Raw genomic sequence first — 20,097 nt, 5'->3', positions numbered from 1 at the left:
TCTTGATTTGGCTGTTAGCTGTTCATTTTCATGTATGTGTCAGCTACATATGACACACACATAATCTGAGGTTAAAGCGAGGTTTTGAACTCGAAGCCTCTTTTTCTCACAGTACTTGCAAATTGTTCATGTTCTTTCTTTAATTACGTTTTCATTAAAGTTACCTTGACGCAGAATATACAGAATAAATATGCAAATATCACTGCTGATAGTTTTAAGTATCCACATCAGACTAGTTGTGATGCTCCTACATAGATGGAGAAACCTTCCTCCATAAGCATAAACGGCCTAGAAACAACAGCCTAACGTCAAACACATCATTCAGCAGAGTGAGACTGAATTTGTGTTTTATAGAAATGAATGAGGAGCAAACCTAGAGTGACTGTGCTCATGCAAATGTCAATGCTTCCCGAATCCTGACCGCCGTCGTGTTAACTTTGTTTATACCATGCAGTAAGATACCAGCTAAGGTGAGCCGATCAAACTTAGCTGTCTCAGGAGCTGAAGTGTGTGAGAGCGACTGATGGTTTGATCAAGTGGGAGACTAATTAAGACACAAACATTTTATACTTGTCAGTTAAGTGGAGATTTCTGCACAGTTTCGTCAGCTTTTGCTTTGCAAACTCTGCTGTTTTCCACACACACAGAAAAGAAAAAATCACACTGACGCTCACACGCAGCATATCAAATGTGACAAACTTCAATGGAAAGTGATGAAAAAATATGAGGAAGGCAGGACGGGATGACTGGATTGTCCCCTTTGATCTTTGGCATTCTTGGTGAATTCTTTAAGTGCATTATCCACATGGTTTGGTTGGAGGGGGGACAAACAGATTGCAAATCCTGTAAATCACATGGGTATAATACAGTCTGTCACAAATAAGAACAGACGAATACAAAAATATGCTAAACCAGTCAGAGAACTGTGGTGTTAATATTTCTTCTGTCTGACATGTCAGCCGTGCAGATCTGTGGTTTCCCTCTCGGTATGTGAACGTTCTATTGTTACTGTACATCTAGAGGTGACCTCCATAAAACCTCTTTATCGTCTGCTGCCTAAAAGATTAACTGTGGACTGAGCCATTGGCAGATGTGCTGGTAAACACACATACAGAACAGGAAATGATTGGTTTCCTTCAAAGCGTGGGCTGCGCAGGGCACTTTGAAGGAGGTGATTAACACACAGGAGGGCTCCATACAGCCAGTGGCAGATGAAACACCTACTGCATATTAGGTATCCATCATAGCCAATCACCGTGCAGCACACAGGTGCTATGATGTCGTGGTGATGAGAAGACAACTAGGACTGGGTCAACGGTAAAACCTTGTAGTCAATTACAATCTTTCACTAGATTTAATTACAACAAATTATATTAATAGCATTAAATCATTAAGAATAAACTGCCCTAAAGGACTAGCACTGTATAAATGCAAAGCTAACCTTCAATTATAAAACAATTTGCAAAATGTTGCTACCTTTAACTTAAGCTCTCGACACAAACAAGCAGTTATTTTCACAGGATTTCACAAAAAGAACTCAATCGGACCGTGAGTCCACTGGACGGAGAGGGCGTTGATTTGAGGGGCAGCTGAAGAAGCATCGATATCTGTGACTCAGGAGGGATTGCTTGTGTCTGTAATCATTGGATGACTCAATAGATCGACCCAGTCCCGAGCGTGGAGAGGAACACAAATGGAATACTGATGGTGATTGGTACAGGAGCAAACCACTGATTGCACCCTCACGGAGAGCGATGCTGACATTTTCATCCAATTAGCACAGCTTACCGTCATCAAAGAAAACGAAACTTTGAGACTTGTCTGCATGGGGAGAAGGAGGAGAAGAACCAAGAGGAGAGACCAGAGAGTCAGTTGAGTCGCCTTTTCTGATCAACAAGTGAGCAGCTTCATAGAATTTATAGAAACACACACAACAAAAAAGACACACACACACACACACAGTAGACAGGTTTCCTGCTTAACAGGCACGCACATAAATATCTCTGCTGAACAGAAGCTTCATTTCCTGCCCTCCTTTACCTCATGCATATTAAATATCATTTTCCAGAGAAAATCCCTCAACGTCTCATCTTTGTTGGGAGCCAAGCGATCTTATCTTGATTACCGTCTACAGGCTATTACCAAAAATTGGATTTTATCACAGATAGCAGTTGTGTGTTGAGCTAGTGCAAAGAAACCCAAAGATGTCAATGAAGGGATCAAGATGAGACAAATCACATGTATGGTGACCATTTTTCATGTGGTAAAGGGCTTGAATTAATGGTTTCAAGTTAGTATTCCGATCACTCCTGCTGAAGATTTTCACAGTCATACTGCCAGCCTGCAAAAGACATATCATTAAATGGAGAAGCCAAGTCGGCTGATTTGAAAATACACAGCACCTTTCCCGTTGAACGGAGCTAATTATTTCTAGAATTTACACTGCCTACTGTCAGGGATAAGAACATGCATCTGCACAGAGTAAGTTCTTCAGAGAAAACACAGTTACACAAAGTAAAAGTATTTCTCTTGTGTGTGATGCTGCACTCGTACGTCTGTGTGGAAGAACAGCTTCAATTACTTCAGAATTGTTATACATGGGATTATTCATGTGTTTACCTATTATCACCAAGGGAAACGTCCCCTCATTAACACGAGGTCACTAGTTTCCATCCCTGCTTTGCTTGACTGACCTCAACTCCTCCTTGCTCCTTTCTTTCTCTTTTTTTTGAGCCACTTTGAGACTCATCTGAAACTTCTAATCTAATTTGACTAACAAGATAAGGCAAAAGGACAAAGTTGCACCAGTTAATCTGCAGAGTTGGTTTCTCTTTGAAGTTGGCACCATATGTGATCGAGATTTTAATAAAACTATTTTGTTTCTGCATGTTTAGGCTACTAGCCTTGAACTCATGCAAGAGCAGCTGTTAACAAGTCCCAACTGCACCTTTGCACTGCAAAAAATAATAATAACATTAACAATATGTGACTGCTTTTGAGCTTGCAGATAGAACAATTACAAAAGAGGATTATGCAAATCAGGGCAAAGTGGAGAGCTGGTGAGATCGATCAAACGTGACAGCAATTTACGGAGAAATGATGGTACAGTCATCACCAATAGGGCACGCAATCAGCAGCGCACAAAGCACCGAGCACCGCAGCTGTTAATAGCACCACGAAAGAGGAGAAGAAAATACAATTAAACAATTCATCAATACTCACAATATTGACAATGAGTCATTCTGTGGCAGCCACTCATCATCAGCATCCTATAATCATTCATATATTTGCATAATCTTACTTTTTCTTTTTTATTAACAGTAGTTTGAGCCTGAATACTCACGGCTGAAGTAATATTATTATCAATGCATTGCATCATGGCCGATGCTGTTCATTATGCAATACAAGCACAATGTGTGTACTGTGCTATATCACAGAATCCCAAGACAAAAGTAAAGCACAAAAAAGCCATCACAAGTTGGCCTCCAAAAACTGGCGCCTCTGTTCAAGTTGAAGCAGGACTAATTATCTCAGTGGGCTTTCATCTTTTTTCTCATTTCTGTAATTCACTGTTCTTTCTGTGCCTGTTATAATCTCGCACTGTGTCTTTATCTCACAGCTGTACAGTATTACACTCCAAATGAGCTGGTCTGCTTGCCAGCCATATCACCCCAGTGTGGCAGAGTTAGCGTAGATATGGCAGAAATTAATACCTGAAGAGATATGTCCTGTTGATAACTTACTTCATACAATATGAATGTCGAATCTTTGTTCCCCCCTCCTGAGATATTTTTTACCCTCAGCACTGAAAACATGAACGTTCAGTATTTTAACTGTGTGGGGATTTGTATTGGTTGAAGGGGACTCCACAAAATAACCACACGTATTATTATTATTATTATTATTATTTTGGCTAAAGCCAGTGCTCAATCAAATTCTCATCTTTTTTTGATTATATCTTCTTTGTGAGTTCTCCGACTGATGGTTAATACATTTGCAAATACAAAATAAAAAAAATTCTATGCTGTTATATGTCATTTTCAAATGCTGCAAAAATTTTTAGAGCAAATTGATTTTCAGAACATGCACAGGAAGCCTTTCTGTAAAGATTGCAGCCTCCAAGGAAAAAAAAAAGAGTCTCTGGCTTTGTCTGTTTGTGGGGTATTCTGGGAGGGAAACAGTCAAGTAGCAGCAAGCATGTCAGCTTGAGAGTCTCGGAGAGCCATTTGAAAAGCTAAGTGAGTGATCGATGACAGAAGTCAATTATCACCTTGCAGATCTGTGAGAGGCGGCTGTGCAGGGCAAGCATCACACATCACCCACCTCTGACTAACCATCAACAACTGCGGACACCAGCACAGCCAGACTGGAAAACACTGGGCACAGAGTATATGACAGGCAGCCCATACAGTACTATTACCTCCACATTACCTCCTTAAGTAGTAAGAAAACCCCTCTCATGCTTTTTTCCTACATCTGCACAGCATCTTTAAACCTTCAGGAAGCATTTTATAGCCAGGAAAAATGATTAATGTAGTGAGAAAAAATCCAATTCTTTGTCATATCACCTAGAAGCAAAGAAAAGTTTGATTAGCAAAACAATTACTTTTGTGAATGCAGTGTTTGGTACAGCTTGCGGCACAGAGCGAGGCTTCGACAATGGCTCCGCACTGTTATGTAAAAGGGCAGATTTCTCCTGCTCTAATGGGCTGAGGAGATTCACCCTAACCAAGAGGCTTTGCTACTCAGCCAAAAGGACCTGTGCTGAAGTGCCAGAACTAATATGACAGGGATCACTATAGCTAGGGATGCACTTGGTTTTAATCAGGCCTTTAAGTGCAAATCATGGCCACCTTGCATGTCATGTGGTCCTTGGAAATGTTGATGCAAATGAACCCTACATGTCTGTAATATACAATGCCCCTGAGCTTATATATATATATATATATATATATATATATATATATATATAAAATTTAATATCCTGTAGACAAAGACAAACTGAAACGTTACATCAAAATGTCTCATTGTTCCAAATGTCGAAGAGAAAAAATATCTGAAAAACATTTTTAATCATGAACTGAATCATAGTTCTTCCACGACTGGGAGGGACGTACACATCAAGCAGCATTTTCACTTGTCTTGTTCTTATGTGCAGGAGAACCACTTGTCGGTTTTCCTGGGACTCTGATGTCTGCACGTGTAAATACTTGCCAGCACATTGAGCTCTGTTTGTGTTTACTTAAAAAGCCATAGGGCAAAATGGACAGCCCTGGTTCAAACATCCCAAACTTCGCTTTGGGTCTTAAAAGCTTCCTCAACCATTTCCGAGTTTATCTGACAATTCTGCTCCTGAGCCTGAGGTGAGGCTTTTTTCAGGTGGATGTTGACATGTGCAGATGTCAGATGTTTTTAGGTCAGATGTCAGATGTTGGGGTCTTGGTCTGACTGTAGGCAGACGGTTAAATCTCTCTGTCATATTGTGTATGTGTTTGCATTTTTCTGTGTGTTTTTTATGTTTCTCTCCGTGCTGGTTTATGCATGCACGCAGACCGGCTCTCTGCTTACCGTTAACCTCCTGAGCTCCTGCATCTGTGAAAAGCATGCTCATCACCTCCTCGAAGTTGCAGGCAGGCTCGGATGAATGGTTGTCCTGACCCACGTGGTGCAACATTCTCTTTAGAACGTCGTCCAGGGAGGCGGCCGTCTCATCCAGCAGGATACTGGCCCTGGCCAGGAAGCCATCCAGGTCCCGGTGTGCCCGAACCTCCTCTTCAAAGTTCATCAGCTTCACATACTGTGGAAAAGATTAAAAGTCTAAACTTGTAGTAAACCTGCCTGACACTGCACAGTTGAACTCTGAATAAATGCTTATTTTAAGAACGTCTAATAAATGAATTAAAAGGTCTGATTTCCCACTTGTTCCCATTTTGTCACTTATTTTTCAGTGAATGTCTACGAAGCTAACAAGTCCTGCAGGAGGACAATGCTGCCATCTTGCCTCTAAAGCTCTGTTTGCCTGACTGCTTATTAAACCAGTCTCATCAGTCTATAACTGATTCAATTAGCTAAACTGACAGTAGATGTAGTGCAGATTCTGAGGTTTGGAACCAGGCTACCAAAATCACATGTAAGATTTTATGTTTCTTCATGTGGAGCAGCAGATCACATGGAATTCAATATTAGTATCCACAGGCTTTAAAAGAAGTATTTACTGTACAAAAGTTTAAAGTATGCTACAGGTCCGAAAGCACCCAGCAGCATTGACCGTTGAGAATCCCTCCACAGAAAGAAAACAGAGCACATGCTTCACGTCTCCAAAGTTCATCACAATTGGATCACTGGTGTCTGGGAACCATCCGAAAGACAGATGAATGGACCAAGAGGCGAACACAGCTCGATTAAGAGCCCAGACACCCACCAGTCCTCGATTTCACTGACTGTGTGATTGACAGAAATTCTGAAGACAGCGCATTTCCTGCTGTTCTTTTTAGAATAAAACAAACACGAAGTCCACATCTAGAAGCTTGAGCTCTATTAATAAATGAGATTTAGTTTTCTTCTAGTAGTGTAAACTCAGATCAAGTGATTGAAAGGCTGAAAATAAATTTAAATCAACAGTACATTTTCTAATTTTAACAAGAAAATAATGACGCAGGAATCTCAGAAACACAACTGCTTTAAAATGTCATCTAAATATAGACAGTAAATAAACTGATCCATAACCAAATGCTTGGCGGGAAAGTGTGGATGTAAGCATGTGAGAAAGATAAAAAACCAAGAGAGGGCAAACAAACACCTTCAGTACCGAATGGGGAGATTAGTGAAAAGAACCAGGAGAGCTGTTGGCAGGAAACAAGCTACAACCGACTGAGATCGGAGAGGTTTGAACTGAGGAAGTCAAATTCATCAATGTTTAAACTAATGTCCTTCAGCTGCTGCTTTAACCTCTTTCAAGTGTGGAGTCAGAATAACACAGTTATAACAGAAGAACAACATTTACCAGTAACTGTAAATGGAGAAATCTGTTAGAAATAAATTCATAAACGTTTAGCTTCTCTGTGTGAGAAATGACTGCAGGACCAATCATTAGTGCCTCTGTTATCTGTTATCCTTTTGATAAACTGGTCTTATAGTGTTTTGCTGTGTGGATCACATGGGATTTCACAGAGACAGATGTTAATGCAGACACTCTTAGTGAGCGGTGCTGCATCAGCTTAGTTTTTAGTTTGAAGTTGAGCCTAATTTGAATTTTGATGCACTCATTAGACAGCCTTTTATCATCTTGGGAATATCCCCACAGTAGAACCTTTTCTCTTTCACTTAGACTATGAAAAAATGCCTCCATCGCCACAAGGGTTGATTACTGTAATTCTCTCTTGTCTGGTCTACCCTGGAAAGCCTGAGATAAAATGTAGATTACTTTATCTAAAATGCAGCAGCATGTGTGCTGACCAAGTCCAGAGAAAGTAGAGTGTCTGATGTGTCAATGTATGTTTCTCCAGCCTCCTGATGCTTTACGTGGGCTTCATGTCTCTAATCCTCTGTATTACATTTAGTCTATGCACATGTGACATATCAAGTCCAACTGTTATAATTGCATTTCTTTTGTGTATACAAACCTGTATTCCTAGTGGATGTATAAATGTCAACTCCTCATACACCTTTTGCATTGGAGCATGTTTCACTGGTGGCCCCGTGGAGTCCCTGTAGGGGGGGGGGGGTCCTGGCCAAGTCCCATGCCTAACATGCTGGACTCCATCTAATCCAAACTAATTTATTTTGGTTTTATCTGACAAAAGAATGTGCTGCCAACATTCATGGGACTACTTTATATGATAATTGTAAAAATGTAGTTGTGCCATTTTGTGATCAGTGCTTATCTTCTTGGACATCATGCATAGACGGACTTATGCCAAGTTAGAAGCATGTACCACTCTATATTTCAGGGCAAGGTTATGTGAATAACAATAAGTAATAATAAATTTTATTTCTGTTATTGGTAATACTTTACAAAGCTTTTTGTGGAGACCCTCCTCAGTCTATGAGCGTCTGTTCATTAAGAAAGTCAATTAAGGAAATCACGTCCAGCTAGAACGAAACAAACACTACAGCTGCAGATTTCTTGTTTTACTAAAATGCCCCAATCAGAACCAGTTAAACTATACTAGTATGTCACTGGGGGTTCCTGTATCAGCTTTTTTATTAATCATAATCATTTTCAGAAGCTCTTCTTTAACCAACTACAACGTAAATAAACCAACAATCCTGCCGCATACACATCTACAGTACATCTGACACTGACTTTGTTAAAACTAGCGTGGAACGATATCAGGAAGCCACCAGGAGAGCAGCATGAAAAGATAAACAGCAGCATACACAGAAGACATTCCCACTGACAGCAGAGCTATTCAGTTGTCAAGCATATCTAACATAAAGTGGATCAGTTTTACAAACCTCAGTGTGCAGAGTGCACTACAGAGCCATGAGCCATTAGGGTATGTAGGGAAATATATGAAGCGGGCATGGACTCGGTATCAGATGATTCTTAATAGAACATTTTAAACACAGTAAAAACGCAGCAGTGGAAACATTTAATTTCTAAATCTAAATTATATTTAATTCAGGGACTGTTAACACTTACCCGTCTTGATGTGTTCAGTAACACGCAGCCAGAGTCGTCAGCATCTGAGGAAAAACAAGACAAGACTCTGTAAGTGCCAACAATTAATGTAACTATGTGTAAAATCTACATGTAGGGCTCAGAATTCACCTACATTATCCACCGTGCAGGTATTTATAAATGCTTTCTATACGTTGGTGAACACAGCTTTACGTGACAAGTGGTGGTGGGAATTAGTGCCTTTATTTCAGAGCCGACTGTAGAACATGACACGACTTGAAAGCAGACTGCTGTAGCATATTGTTAGCGCCTTAAACCTTTGGCCACGTGACCCCAGCGTTTAAACACCACACTAGTGTCTGCTTTTGTAAAAATTTGAATATTTCAAGTTAAAGTGTCTATTTCTAACGCTCTGTATTTGCATTTAAAAGTATTTTCAACCAACAATATTTAATATTCATGGTGCAAATCTGAAATAAAGATCACAAGTAACAACCACTCAGCCTGTAAAGAAAAGAAGCCTGAGATCCCTTTTCTAATAGTGATGAAAATGTCAAGAGGCAAGTCTCTAAATGCTCTCATTGAACAGGGATTGGAAGTTCTCTGCTGATAAGGCTTTAATACACACGTCTGCGGAGCTGAGCACAGAGCTCAGATAAAGTACAAAGGTCTGGATTTTCCCAATGTAGAAAAAAGGCAGAAAGAGGAAAAACCTTTTATGTTGGAAACAATACGTGGACAAACCTAGGGAATGAGGTATTCAACACACTCAATCCCTTAACCAGCAGACTGTCAGTAGCATGCTGACTCTAATGAAACAGTCCACCACTGTTACGTAACACAGTTATCGCCGTTTACCGTGGGGAGGACGTTATTAGGTTACCATGGGCTTTCCTCTTCTGCTCCGCGTGATGCACTGTGCCGGCTCTGTCTGGGAATCAATCAGTGCTTAACTACACCCTCCAGCAAAGGAAGAGAAAACCCCCCTTTAACAAGCCAATAAGCCTCAGGAAAGCGCCAGGATACCATAATATCAATAATCCAGCCACAAGTGAACATGTTTGAGTCTGCAGAGAGGGGGGTGGGGAGCTTTGATCGCCACACAAAACACCTTGCCATCATAAAACCCTGCAGGCAGTGGAGGAAGAAAGAGTCCCAACTCCTACCTCTCAATGATGAGACTATGGCGGGGGGCACGTGTCGTGTGCAGTGGATTTGGTTCATCAAAGCCTCACAATCAAAAAAGCACATGGCTGGGCTGATCCTCTCCCAGAGGGGAGAGGAAGCGGCAGCTCTAATTGCTGTCAGGCTGTAACCGTAAGGAGATATTCATATATTCATATAAGATTACCTCAGCCAGTCATCACCTCCTTCCAGTGGTCTCAGTATGTCTCAATATACTGTGTGACTTAAAGTAATCCAGGAGAACCTGGGGGTTTAGGGATTAGGAGGAGCAAGTGTTAAATACGACACTATATGTGATCAATGTTAGACACAACTGTTATGTAATATCAGAGTTGTGTGTAGTGTGATTCTGGTCATTGAGGATGGTTGAATTAATAAATATGTGAGTGTTCAGCGCATGTTTTATAACGTTTTATTAATGTGGTCAAAAAAGTTGAAGAAACATTACGTTATAATGTGAGTAATGAGTTCTGTGTCGAGAGAGAAAAGAGCAACATCATCAGACTGGTAGAGTTAGTTAGTCGTTTATAGATAGACAATAATGTTTGACCCTTATTTGATCAAGTTTTGCTTTTAAATGTGTGCAGAGCAGATATTTATGAGTCACTTCTGCACAATTAAGGTCATTAGAAGAAATTCAAACAGCATTCACAGTCACTGTGCTACGTGGTGCCATATGTTGAGAAAAATAAATAAAAAAACTTTTAGCACAAAATAATTAAATTCAGAGGAAATGCTAAAAGCTGTGGTGAAAGAACTCAAACCTTGACCTCAGCAAATGAATATTATTGCAAATGTGTGAATCTTTCAGAAGCCGACAGCTCTTCATTTCATTTTTTGTGTAAAAAAACACTTTGATGTTTTCTGCCTGTGTCTCCTCATTTATTATATCTATCACTCTGTATATTACGATAAAGTTTTAGAGCCAGTTACAAGGACGTTATTTCTCTTTTGGTGCATGAACACAGCGTCGGTCAATGCTTACAGGTATTTTATAGATATATAGACACTGAAAGTGGTAGTTTGATTCAATCTCAAAAGCTTTATCTTCAAATGTCTCAAAGTTTACTCTCAACATTTCATCTTTATTGTTGAAATGCAAAACAAAAAAACTCTAAAAAGGGTACATAACACTGTGTACTTGAACTTGTTAAATATTAAAATATTAAATATTAAAATCTGTCTATGGTGAATGATAAAGACCAATTTCAAAATGTTAAAATTTGTTTTTGCTCTTCTAATCGGACCTCTCTCCATGCTCACATGTAGATAAAACAAAGTCTGTCAAGGTCACGGAACGACCTTGGTCAAAGCCTCAACCCCCACTTTTGCAGCGTGAGACATGGCTGTCCTTCTTCATGACTTTTCCACTTCAGTATTCAGCCAATTGATTGAACTGAAGTGGAAGTGAGCCCGGTGCTGGCAGAAATATAATCATGAAATCAATTCTATTTATGGAGAGCATTTGACAGCTTTATGACAAAGATCTCTGAAGAGAGAAAAATTGATAAGATCATGTCAGAACAATAAGAAATAGACAGCAAACAAACATCATCGTTGTTCTACCAGTAAGCTCTTCAATTCCTAATTTTCAACAGTCGCCTGAATAACTGCCATCAATCACTTTGTTTGATCTTCGCCTGACGCCACTCATCCACAAATACGCAGCAGAATAAATTATGGACTCCTCAGCTCTACAGCACGTTGGAGCCGTGTGAGCTTTCTGAAGCTTCATCTTGTGTCTGAATGTGCAACTAATCCATCAATAACTAACAACAAATACTGCAGATAAATGGTAAATAATGGTCTGAGCTTGTGTAGCACTTTTGTTTTACTGTATTGGTACTAAAAACGCTTCTCACTGCAGTATTTATTGTGTTTTATTGTGAATAGCTTCTTTGCCACTGATTTCTTGCTATGCTTATAAAACTGTAGTTCTGACTGCAGATCATATTCAGATCAGCTTCTCTCGTCAAGTTTTTGAGAGCTGGCTGCATCATCATCATTAAAATGCGTGTCTGCTTGTCTTATTTCTAAGTTGAAGCCCCAGTCTTTTCTATTTTATTCATTTTTATGTTCAAACAATGTGTAGGAGGTAAAAACAGAACAGATACAGTTTGACAGATGAAAATAATTAAACATACCTACTCCTCTGGACACATTATAATTTTATTTTTTGGTATAAACTGAGACAGATGATGATAATGATGTCACTGTGGTATAACAGTAAACACTGCAGTACGTTTGATGCTGACCTACTATTTTGGACATAAAAATAAAAAATGTTCCTTTAATAAGTCAAATGTTAGGAGCCATTTTAAAATGTAACTTTAGTACGATGCAGTTAAATATCAGGCACAATATCATAAAGGTCAAGATTAAATACTGCCCCAGAAACCAGGCTGGCAAGAGACCACAATTATAAAAGCATCCAAAGCAAGACTATATTTTCTCATGAAAGAAGCCAATGTTAAATATAGGCATAGAAATGGATTAATTATAGCAGATGGATGTTTTTAAATTCGATTTAGGAAGGAGCTTCTGTCTCTGGGTCTGATGTAAACACCAAACTATTTGCTTTTTCAAACTACTGCTTATTTAGCCAGACAGGAAGTGATAAAAGTCCTGTTCAGAGCTTTACATTGATTTGATACGGTGGACGTATTCCACAGCAGCCTGCTGATGTAGAATAATATAATAACATCGTAATTCACGACAGAAATTAAAGGTAGAGACAGGCATGCAAACAACCAGCGATACTGGGATCAAATGTATGTAACGACTGGAATAAATCCACACTAATCAACATTCAGCTGCGGTGTCAATGAATTATGCACTATAAATCTGCGAGCACACACAGTTGGGCATGACAAAACACTGTGCACCTGCAGGTGACAACTTCTGATGAGAGGAGTGAGAATTCAACATATTACAGCTGTGTAGAGTGAGATCACTGTGGTACAAACACGGCCAGCTTGAGCGGTGCAGCTCCCACAAAGGTGGCCAAAGGTGTGAAATCGATGGCTGGTGATTAGGCGTGGGCAGTACGACAATTAGATACATTAAGCTGTATACGGTGAGATCATATCAGTGCAGTGTCAGACATTTATCCACAATGTCAATTCCATGGCTTCCCATATATTTGGCTGTATTATTTTAAATAATGTGACAAAAATAATTAATTTCTCTTGCATTTCACTCATAAAAGTTATATTAGATAGCTACAATAACCATATATAAAATTAATGAATGTGTATTACAATATAAAACGATCTAATTCCTTAAAGATTTTATTCTCCATCCCTTGAGATCAATGATTTGTCTTTTTCTTTCATATCTTTCTTTAAATTCACCGATACACATGTTTGATACACATGTAGTTATTTTTTCAGTAATCCAAAGAAAAATGATGGTTATTTTGTGATGTAGTGAAGAGTTCTGGTCAGAGCAAACACCTCTAGCTATAATGCAGACACACAGCATCCATCTAGCATTGCAGTAAAATCCTACAGTTATAATCTTACAATTAACTATGCACACTGGAAAACATAAACAAGCCTAAATATATTCTTAGAATAAAGATGTTGATGGCTACTGGGACTACTTAATTTGGGTATAAACTGTGGAAACATTTTTGAAAAAGGGGTGAAATTGCTCTCATGAATAAAACAGTTGTGTTAATGAGCACTGATTACCTGACATAGGACAGTTTACACTACGCCACACTAGCATTTAACACTCTTACTCGACATTCATAGCACCTGTCCGAACTGACGGAGAGTTTTCAGCGTTCTCTTCCTCTAACTTGCTCCGTCTCCTTCATCAGATGCCTTAAGTGTTACTATGTATGGAGAATCAGCCCAAGTGACATGGTCACCTGTCACATTCAGCATCGCTCCCTCTCTTTCCCTCTCTCCTCGTTGTGCACCTGTGACTGTTGCCTTGGCAACAGTAACCCGTTGACCCGTGGGGTTTCTGGTGATGGGGTCAAAATCATCTGCACCTGCAGCTGAGGAGCTGTCTGTCAAGTCAACACCTGTCGTCAGGCTCTGTATGGACTTACACCCCAGCAGACCTCCACAAAATTAGTTTAAAGTTGTGTGGGGTGTCGTCTGGACGTTTTCCTTTTGCTCTCGACTTTCTTCATTTTTTTTTCTTTTTCGGAAATCTGCCATGACTGGAGACGACGGGCACTCCCCTTGAAGAATGTGCGTCATGATATAAAACATCTCAGAAAACGCTGAAGTGCAGAGAGCAATAAATGTAACTGCTGATATTGATCAGACAGTCGAACAGCAGAGAAGATTATTGAGTGGAAGAGGCATATTTAGAGGGGCTCTTTTTTTAGCCTTTTTTTATCCAGACAAGCTGATTGCGATACACATTCCCACTTAAAAGGAGACTGCAGAGGAACAACTTCACATGCACAGTGCAACATACTGTAAGTTATTAAATGTTCTGCTAAAAATACTATTTTAATGAATCTGTTTATCACCATAGGATCCTTCACAGATCACAAATCAGGACAACAGAGAGCTGCAGTGAGAGTTTCCAATCTTCCATACAGAAGTATGTATGTTTCACATGTGAAATGTTCCACCATGTTCCCAATGTAGTCTCCCTTTTTGGTGCTGGACAGGTAGGATACAGTTTAGTGAGCCCATCACTGCTTTTTACAGGGTCTTTACATTTGGAAACTCTCCGACACGACAGCATTTTAAAAGGAGAAAAATGCATAAAATGCCTCAACCTTTACAGTAATTGCTGTTTCCTCCAAACAAATCCTCCCCTCCACTGATTCTTCAACTCTTGCCTCCTCCCACCGTTTCTGCCACCTCTGCTCTTGTTTCCCTCTCTCCCCAATTCCTTTTCATCCAGGTTTTCTCTTTATGCCCAGCGCGCAGTCTAACCCCCACTGCCCTGTAAATCTCTCTCTCTCTCTCGCTCTCTCTGTGTACTGACCTGGGCCCGGGCTGATCTGGTTGTCATAGAGGTGGATGTCATCTCCGCAGGCGATTGGCGAGTCCTGTCCCTCCTCTCGGCCCTCGCTGCCCTCCTCCTGCTCTGCCTCCCGCTGCTCTGGGGACACAACAGCACAGGGTCACTTCCTGGACCTCACTGGCTTCCAGGCAGGACAGCAAACCCACTTTAAATATTATTATCCTCAGTTGAAGTACCTGTCAAGTCCCAAAATTCAACAGCTACTTACTGCAAATTATTTCAACAGGCAGCTCCATAAAAAATGTGGTCTGCTGTCTCTGGTTATACAAGGTAAAAAGGGAAAGAATCTAGATTTGCCAGGATTCTGCTGTTTTTTGCATGATTTATTTTTTGTACCTCATGCTCTAGGATTCATACTCTACACACACAATATTAAAATACTGGGTTGATGAAATTTGAGGTTGATACGTAGATAAGTAGAAACACTTATTACATGACCCCTAAAACAGAATTTAGACAGCAACATGATACAACAACAACAAATTTATATTTTTATGACGGCTTAAATGACCAACGTTGGAACAAAGTACTTTTTTTTTCCTTTTCAGAAATACTAATAATGTGCAAAGATTGTTTTAGTGATCGAGAAATATTACAGAAACAGAACAGAACAGAAAGAAGCTGATGTGTCAAATCCAAGCTCCCACTTTCCCTTTAATATCATTCACTAATTAGACTTTAGTCATGAGTATGACACCTCTTTCAAGTATAAACATTTTTATTTAAATAAGGTAAAAGTTTTGCAACTATTAATTATATTTGTAATGGAATGTCTTGATTGTTTTGTTAATTTCAATCACTTGTTAGCACATAGATTGATCCATCGACTACTCCCAAAAGTGGGCGGCCAGTCAAAATGACCCTAAGACCACAACGAACTCTCATCAATGAGGCAAAGAAACAACCCAGAGAGACAGATTTTGAAAGATTTGAAGGCATCATTGGAACTGGCTAACATTTGTGAAACTATATTGGACTATTTGGAAAGAACACAACATCATCCCAGTCGTAAAGTATGGTGGAGGAAACATAATGATTTGGCCATGCTTTAACACTGAAGCAAGTGCACAACAGAAATTAATCAAATGCATAACTAGCTGGAAGCAGGAGACCTCTGCTCCTAGAAACCTAAAGAAAACAGCAGGTTTTGTCAAAGACAACTGAATGAAGCTAAGTCTGTTATGAATCAGCAGGTAGACAGTTTTTGGAGTGTCATGCTCAGGATTTGCAGTAGAAAGCATCACTGAAAGCAGACTGAAGCCTGTTTGCATGACTCATCCCACTCTCTGTTCCTAACACAGCAGTCCCTTAAATCCAATCCTACACTAACTAGTGGGCTCCCAAACATCATCCAGCGATTGGTTTGATGCGACGAGAACAATATCTCTCATGCTCTTTATCTATTGACCTTATCCGTGAGGAGGCCCCAATTTCAGTTCATTCAGTTTTTCTTGCATCAGGATCATCCCTCAGCACCTGACATTATTTGAAAATCTCGGCGTTACCGCCTTGCCTGCATCCCTCTGTGCCTCAGACTCACCGGCTGGGCTCTGACTTTCAAATCACCTTGGCAAAGAGCAGCTGAGCAGATGGAATAAATGGTTCAAATGTGACAATTTTGGAAAAAGTTATTAAATGATTATGACTATATGACTTATTTTTGTGCTGAAAATATCAAATCTTATCTTTTCCAATCTTCATCCTGTGTTAATTTTAAATTTAGCTCCAAAAATGCAATTCACATTCAGAATTAGGAGCTGCCGATGTTTAAAAAAAAAAACACAATCTAGTTTCTTTTGACGGAGTGATACCAATAATAAATTGAATCAACTCTGCAGCATTTGAATTCAGATGAGCTGCGCATGAAGCCGAGCTCCCCCTTAGTAACTGTGTCCAGTGAATACAAGCATGCAACATGTATAAGGAACAAGGGCAGAGGGATGAGGGGTGTTTGATATGAAAACACTGAATGATTGATGTGTTTCCTTCAAACGGTGTGCAGTGTTCTGCAGCAGCCTTTGAGATGTGTTTAGAGCTGTGACATACAGAAGCACAACACAGTTACAAACAGCCACAAAGGAGCACATTTGCATCGAGAGGTTTTAAACTTTTATAGCTTTGTTCTGAAATTACTTGAAGAAGATACACAGCAGCCTTCATTTCATGTCATGTAGGCTGGCAACGACCCACCGTTCTCATACATACATTAATCTATTGTTGTGATTAATTTGGTCATAAAATTCTAGGGTGGAAAGTCTTAAAATAGCTTCAAATAGTTTGCTGTAAAACAAGAGTATGAGAGTAGGTGCAGATTTTTGTCAGTTTACTAGTAAATTAGAAATCTGACAAAAAATTTGCATCTGTTCTGACAATAGCTTTTGTTATTTTATATGATTTACTGCTTTTCTTTGCTTAATTTTTTAGTAAACTAAATATTATTAGGTGTTGGTCTGTTGGTTACACGTCAACAGGGACTGAATGAGACTGTTTTGTTATTATTTTCTGATATTTATGGGCTAAACGTTTAACAAATAAAAAAAGAAACAAGCAGTAGATTAATGAAGAAATGTTTACTGCAGCACTTGTTCAAAACTCAAAGGTGTACTGTATAGCTGTGATAATTGTTCTGATTATTTCAATGTATTTTTGCTGCATCCCACCAAAACATGTAGGATTTGAGGCAACAGAAGATAAAAACAAGCAGTTTAACAATGACGATGACAGTTAAATAACAGGTTCCCACTACCGAAATAAAGACCGCCTCTTTTAATGAAGAAACTATTATATTTTCATAAAGTAAGACTTCAGCTTCAGGGAAAGGAATCGAGGTAAATTCTCTACCCTTTAATCAGTGTAGCTGCTGTTTAGGCTGTTATTTCCTTTTACTGAATAGATCACAAGGCAAGATGAATCTGGATCTGTGCAGCTTATTACCTCTGTTAAACAGGAACTCCAAAATCCCAAAACGTACCTGCAAAATACCCTAAAGAGCATAGCCACAGGAACATCCTCAAACATCCTCACATTTTGATCATTTATTAAACATTTGTCACAGCTAAAGCAGATTTCTTAAGGTAACACAGCCACGGGTGGAGGGTTTGTCACTGGCAAACTGCTCCAGCACCTCCTCAGAGCCTCTGATGTTTTTTTTAATCTGTTAGCTTTCAGCTAATGTTAACAGCTCCAGTCAAAGGTCAATAACTCTACGAGTAAGGTACATAAGAACATAGCTTGAGAGATTCCGTTCATTTTATGAATATATATTTAAGTCAGTGTTGGTTTTACGTCTTTTCTTTTGGCTAAATTACCAACAGGTGGTGCTGCACATTAATGTTCACGTTAAGTGAAGTTTTCGTTCCTGTTTTCTGTCTGTTGTCTATTTCAAGTTAACAGTTGTGTCTCTGCAACTTTAACACAGTACATAAGAAATATGATTTTTTAATATCACATGGCTCGGAGAGTATTCAACTTTTGGACAAATCTTTACTAATGAATTTCTGAGATGACAGCAGTGGGTAATTCTTACTTGCCAATGGTAACATAGTGTAATGTAAATAATGCATTTATATCCTGATAAACGGTTCTCTAATAAACACGGTTACGTTCAGCTGCAGCGGGGGGCCTCTGTAAATCTGCTGACTGAATTTCTGTGTTGCAAGAGGGGAATAATTGGCTGGGGGAGACAGGGAGATCCAATGCAAGCATATTCTGTCCTGGCTGCTTGTGCTCACATACTAATTGGATGCTTCTCCTTGGCTTGAAGGTAATGAAACTGCCGTTATCATAACAGCCGGAGCAAAGTTCATTATTTATATCCAAATGCAGTGGAGTGTGAGAGCTGGCAGAGTTTTCTGTGTCTGAGCTGCAGTTCTAATCTTTAAGTCACATCTGCATGCGTATACAGTACGGTACAAGCCAAATTATTGGCAGCATTCAAATAAAGACATCCCTAGACCCTCTTTTGCAGTCATAATGAAGACTCCTTTTAGATTACAGTTTCCAACTCTTGAATTCCCCATTATTGGTGCCTACGTTTTCCGCTGTGAAAAACTGGCCATTGTTGGAAATGTAGTTTATATTGTAGTTAAACGTATGTGGTGGTGGCTCAGACTCACCCATTTCTTGAAAGAAGTATCCATTCTTGGACATCCCAGAGGGAGGCACGTCTGCAGAAAAAGAGCAACACGGAGAAAGACAGAAATCACCGAGGTGAATCTAAGCAACAGTAACTGGCTCTGCAGAGAGCAATTTTCATTTTGAAATGAGGTGCTTTTTAAAAAAGTAATTGTTGGTGTGAGAGATGGCTATAAATACAGGTACCAGACGTTATCGTACCTTTGCTAGTAAACTGGTTTTGGTGTTTACGTGGAAAAGACCTGTGTATTTAAATGTAAGGCATCACATGGATGCAGAATTAATTTGAATGATTCTTTCACATGTTCTTGCAAATATCTGCCCCCTAATGGCCATTAATAGACAAGACAACGCCTACAAATGGCAAAATAAATACAGCTTTAAACCAAGCTGGACAACGGACTCTACAACAGAACATGACACTATGGAAAATAGTAAGGAAGGTCTTCAATAAATCAAATAATAAAATAAGACCCAAACTGTCTATTTATGCAAAGCCTGATGTAGTTTATTCCACTGTGCCACAGAGATCCGCTCCATTGTTGTCCAAAAATTATTAGAACACATCCTTGAGTCACATCGGGAGACATGTTCCTTTATTACAATGAACACACACACACACACACACACACACACACACACACACACACACACACACACACACTGTAGTCTATTTTGAGTCAATCCCACATTCACAGTCTTGCTGCTGTAAATACTCACTAGTCCACCAAATGTGTATTAATCCATGGCTGAAAATAGTTCCCAACAAATGCACTGTTTGCTCCTTTCTGACTTAGATTTTGGGAAAATCTTTGGTGCTCAGTTGTTTAGAAATTATTCTTTTTTTTACATTTAATGAATTTGTTTATTGATGTCTTCGGTAGGAACTAAAGGACTTAGGGTTGAGAGCTACTAACACAGTAACACAAGTGTTTAGAGAGAGACTATCACAGTTTTTGTTTGTTTTTTGGAAATGAGTTGACAATAACAATGACAATAATATAGAGCAATACCAGCTCTAAATCCTTTTAGGTACTGACTGACTAATTAATTCGTTTTTTGCAGAAATCATATCATGTTGCTGTGGGTCTCCAAGTGCAACAGGCATCAATAATGTACAGTATCCACAGCCCGAGAAGTGCAGCAGAGACATT

The 20,097-nt window shown here is 39.4% G+C and overlaps 1 protein-coding gene across 3 annotated transcripts in view; it reads right to left on the bottom strand.

The window, feature by feature from the left end:
• slc4a11 (solute carrier family 4 member 11) overlaps positions 1 to 20,097 on the bottom strand; it is a 69,642-nt gene that overhangs the window by 28,791 nt on the left and 20,754 nt on the right. The window contains exons 2-5 of one of the 3 annotated variants that reach the window (XM_026339635.1): positions 18,925 to 18,975; positions 14,771 to 14,887; positions 8,645 to 8,688; positions 5,569 to 5,797 (exon numbers count right to left, since the gene is read on the bottom strand). In XM_026339635.1, the coding sequence (XP_026195420.1) occupies positions 5,569 to 5,797; positions 8,645 to 8,688; positions 14,771 to 14,887; positions 18,925 to 18,975 (441 nt within the window). The remainder of the gene's footprint in view (positions 1 to 5,568; positions 5,798 to 8,644; positions 8,689 to 14,770; positions 14,888 to 18,924; positions 18,976 to 20,097) is intronic. The other 2 variants (XM_026339637.1, XM_026339636.1) reach the window with 2 other exon arrangements.

This window comes from Anabas testudineus, chromosome 22 (genome assembly GCF_900324465.2).
Source record: "Anabas testudineus chromosome 22, fAnaTes1.2, whole genome shotgun sequence".
Lineage (NCBI taxonomy): Eukaryota > Metazoa > Chordata > Actinopteri > Anabantiformes > Anabantidae > Anabas > Anabas testudineus.
This window is presented reverse-complemented; position numbering and strand designations above follow the sequence as displayed.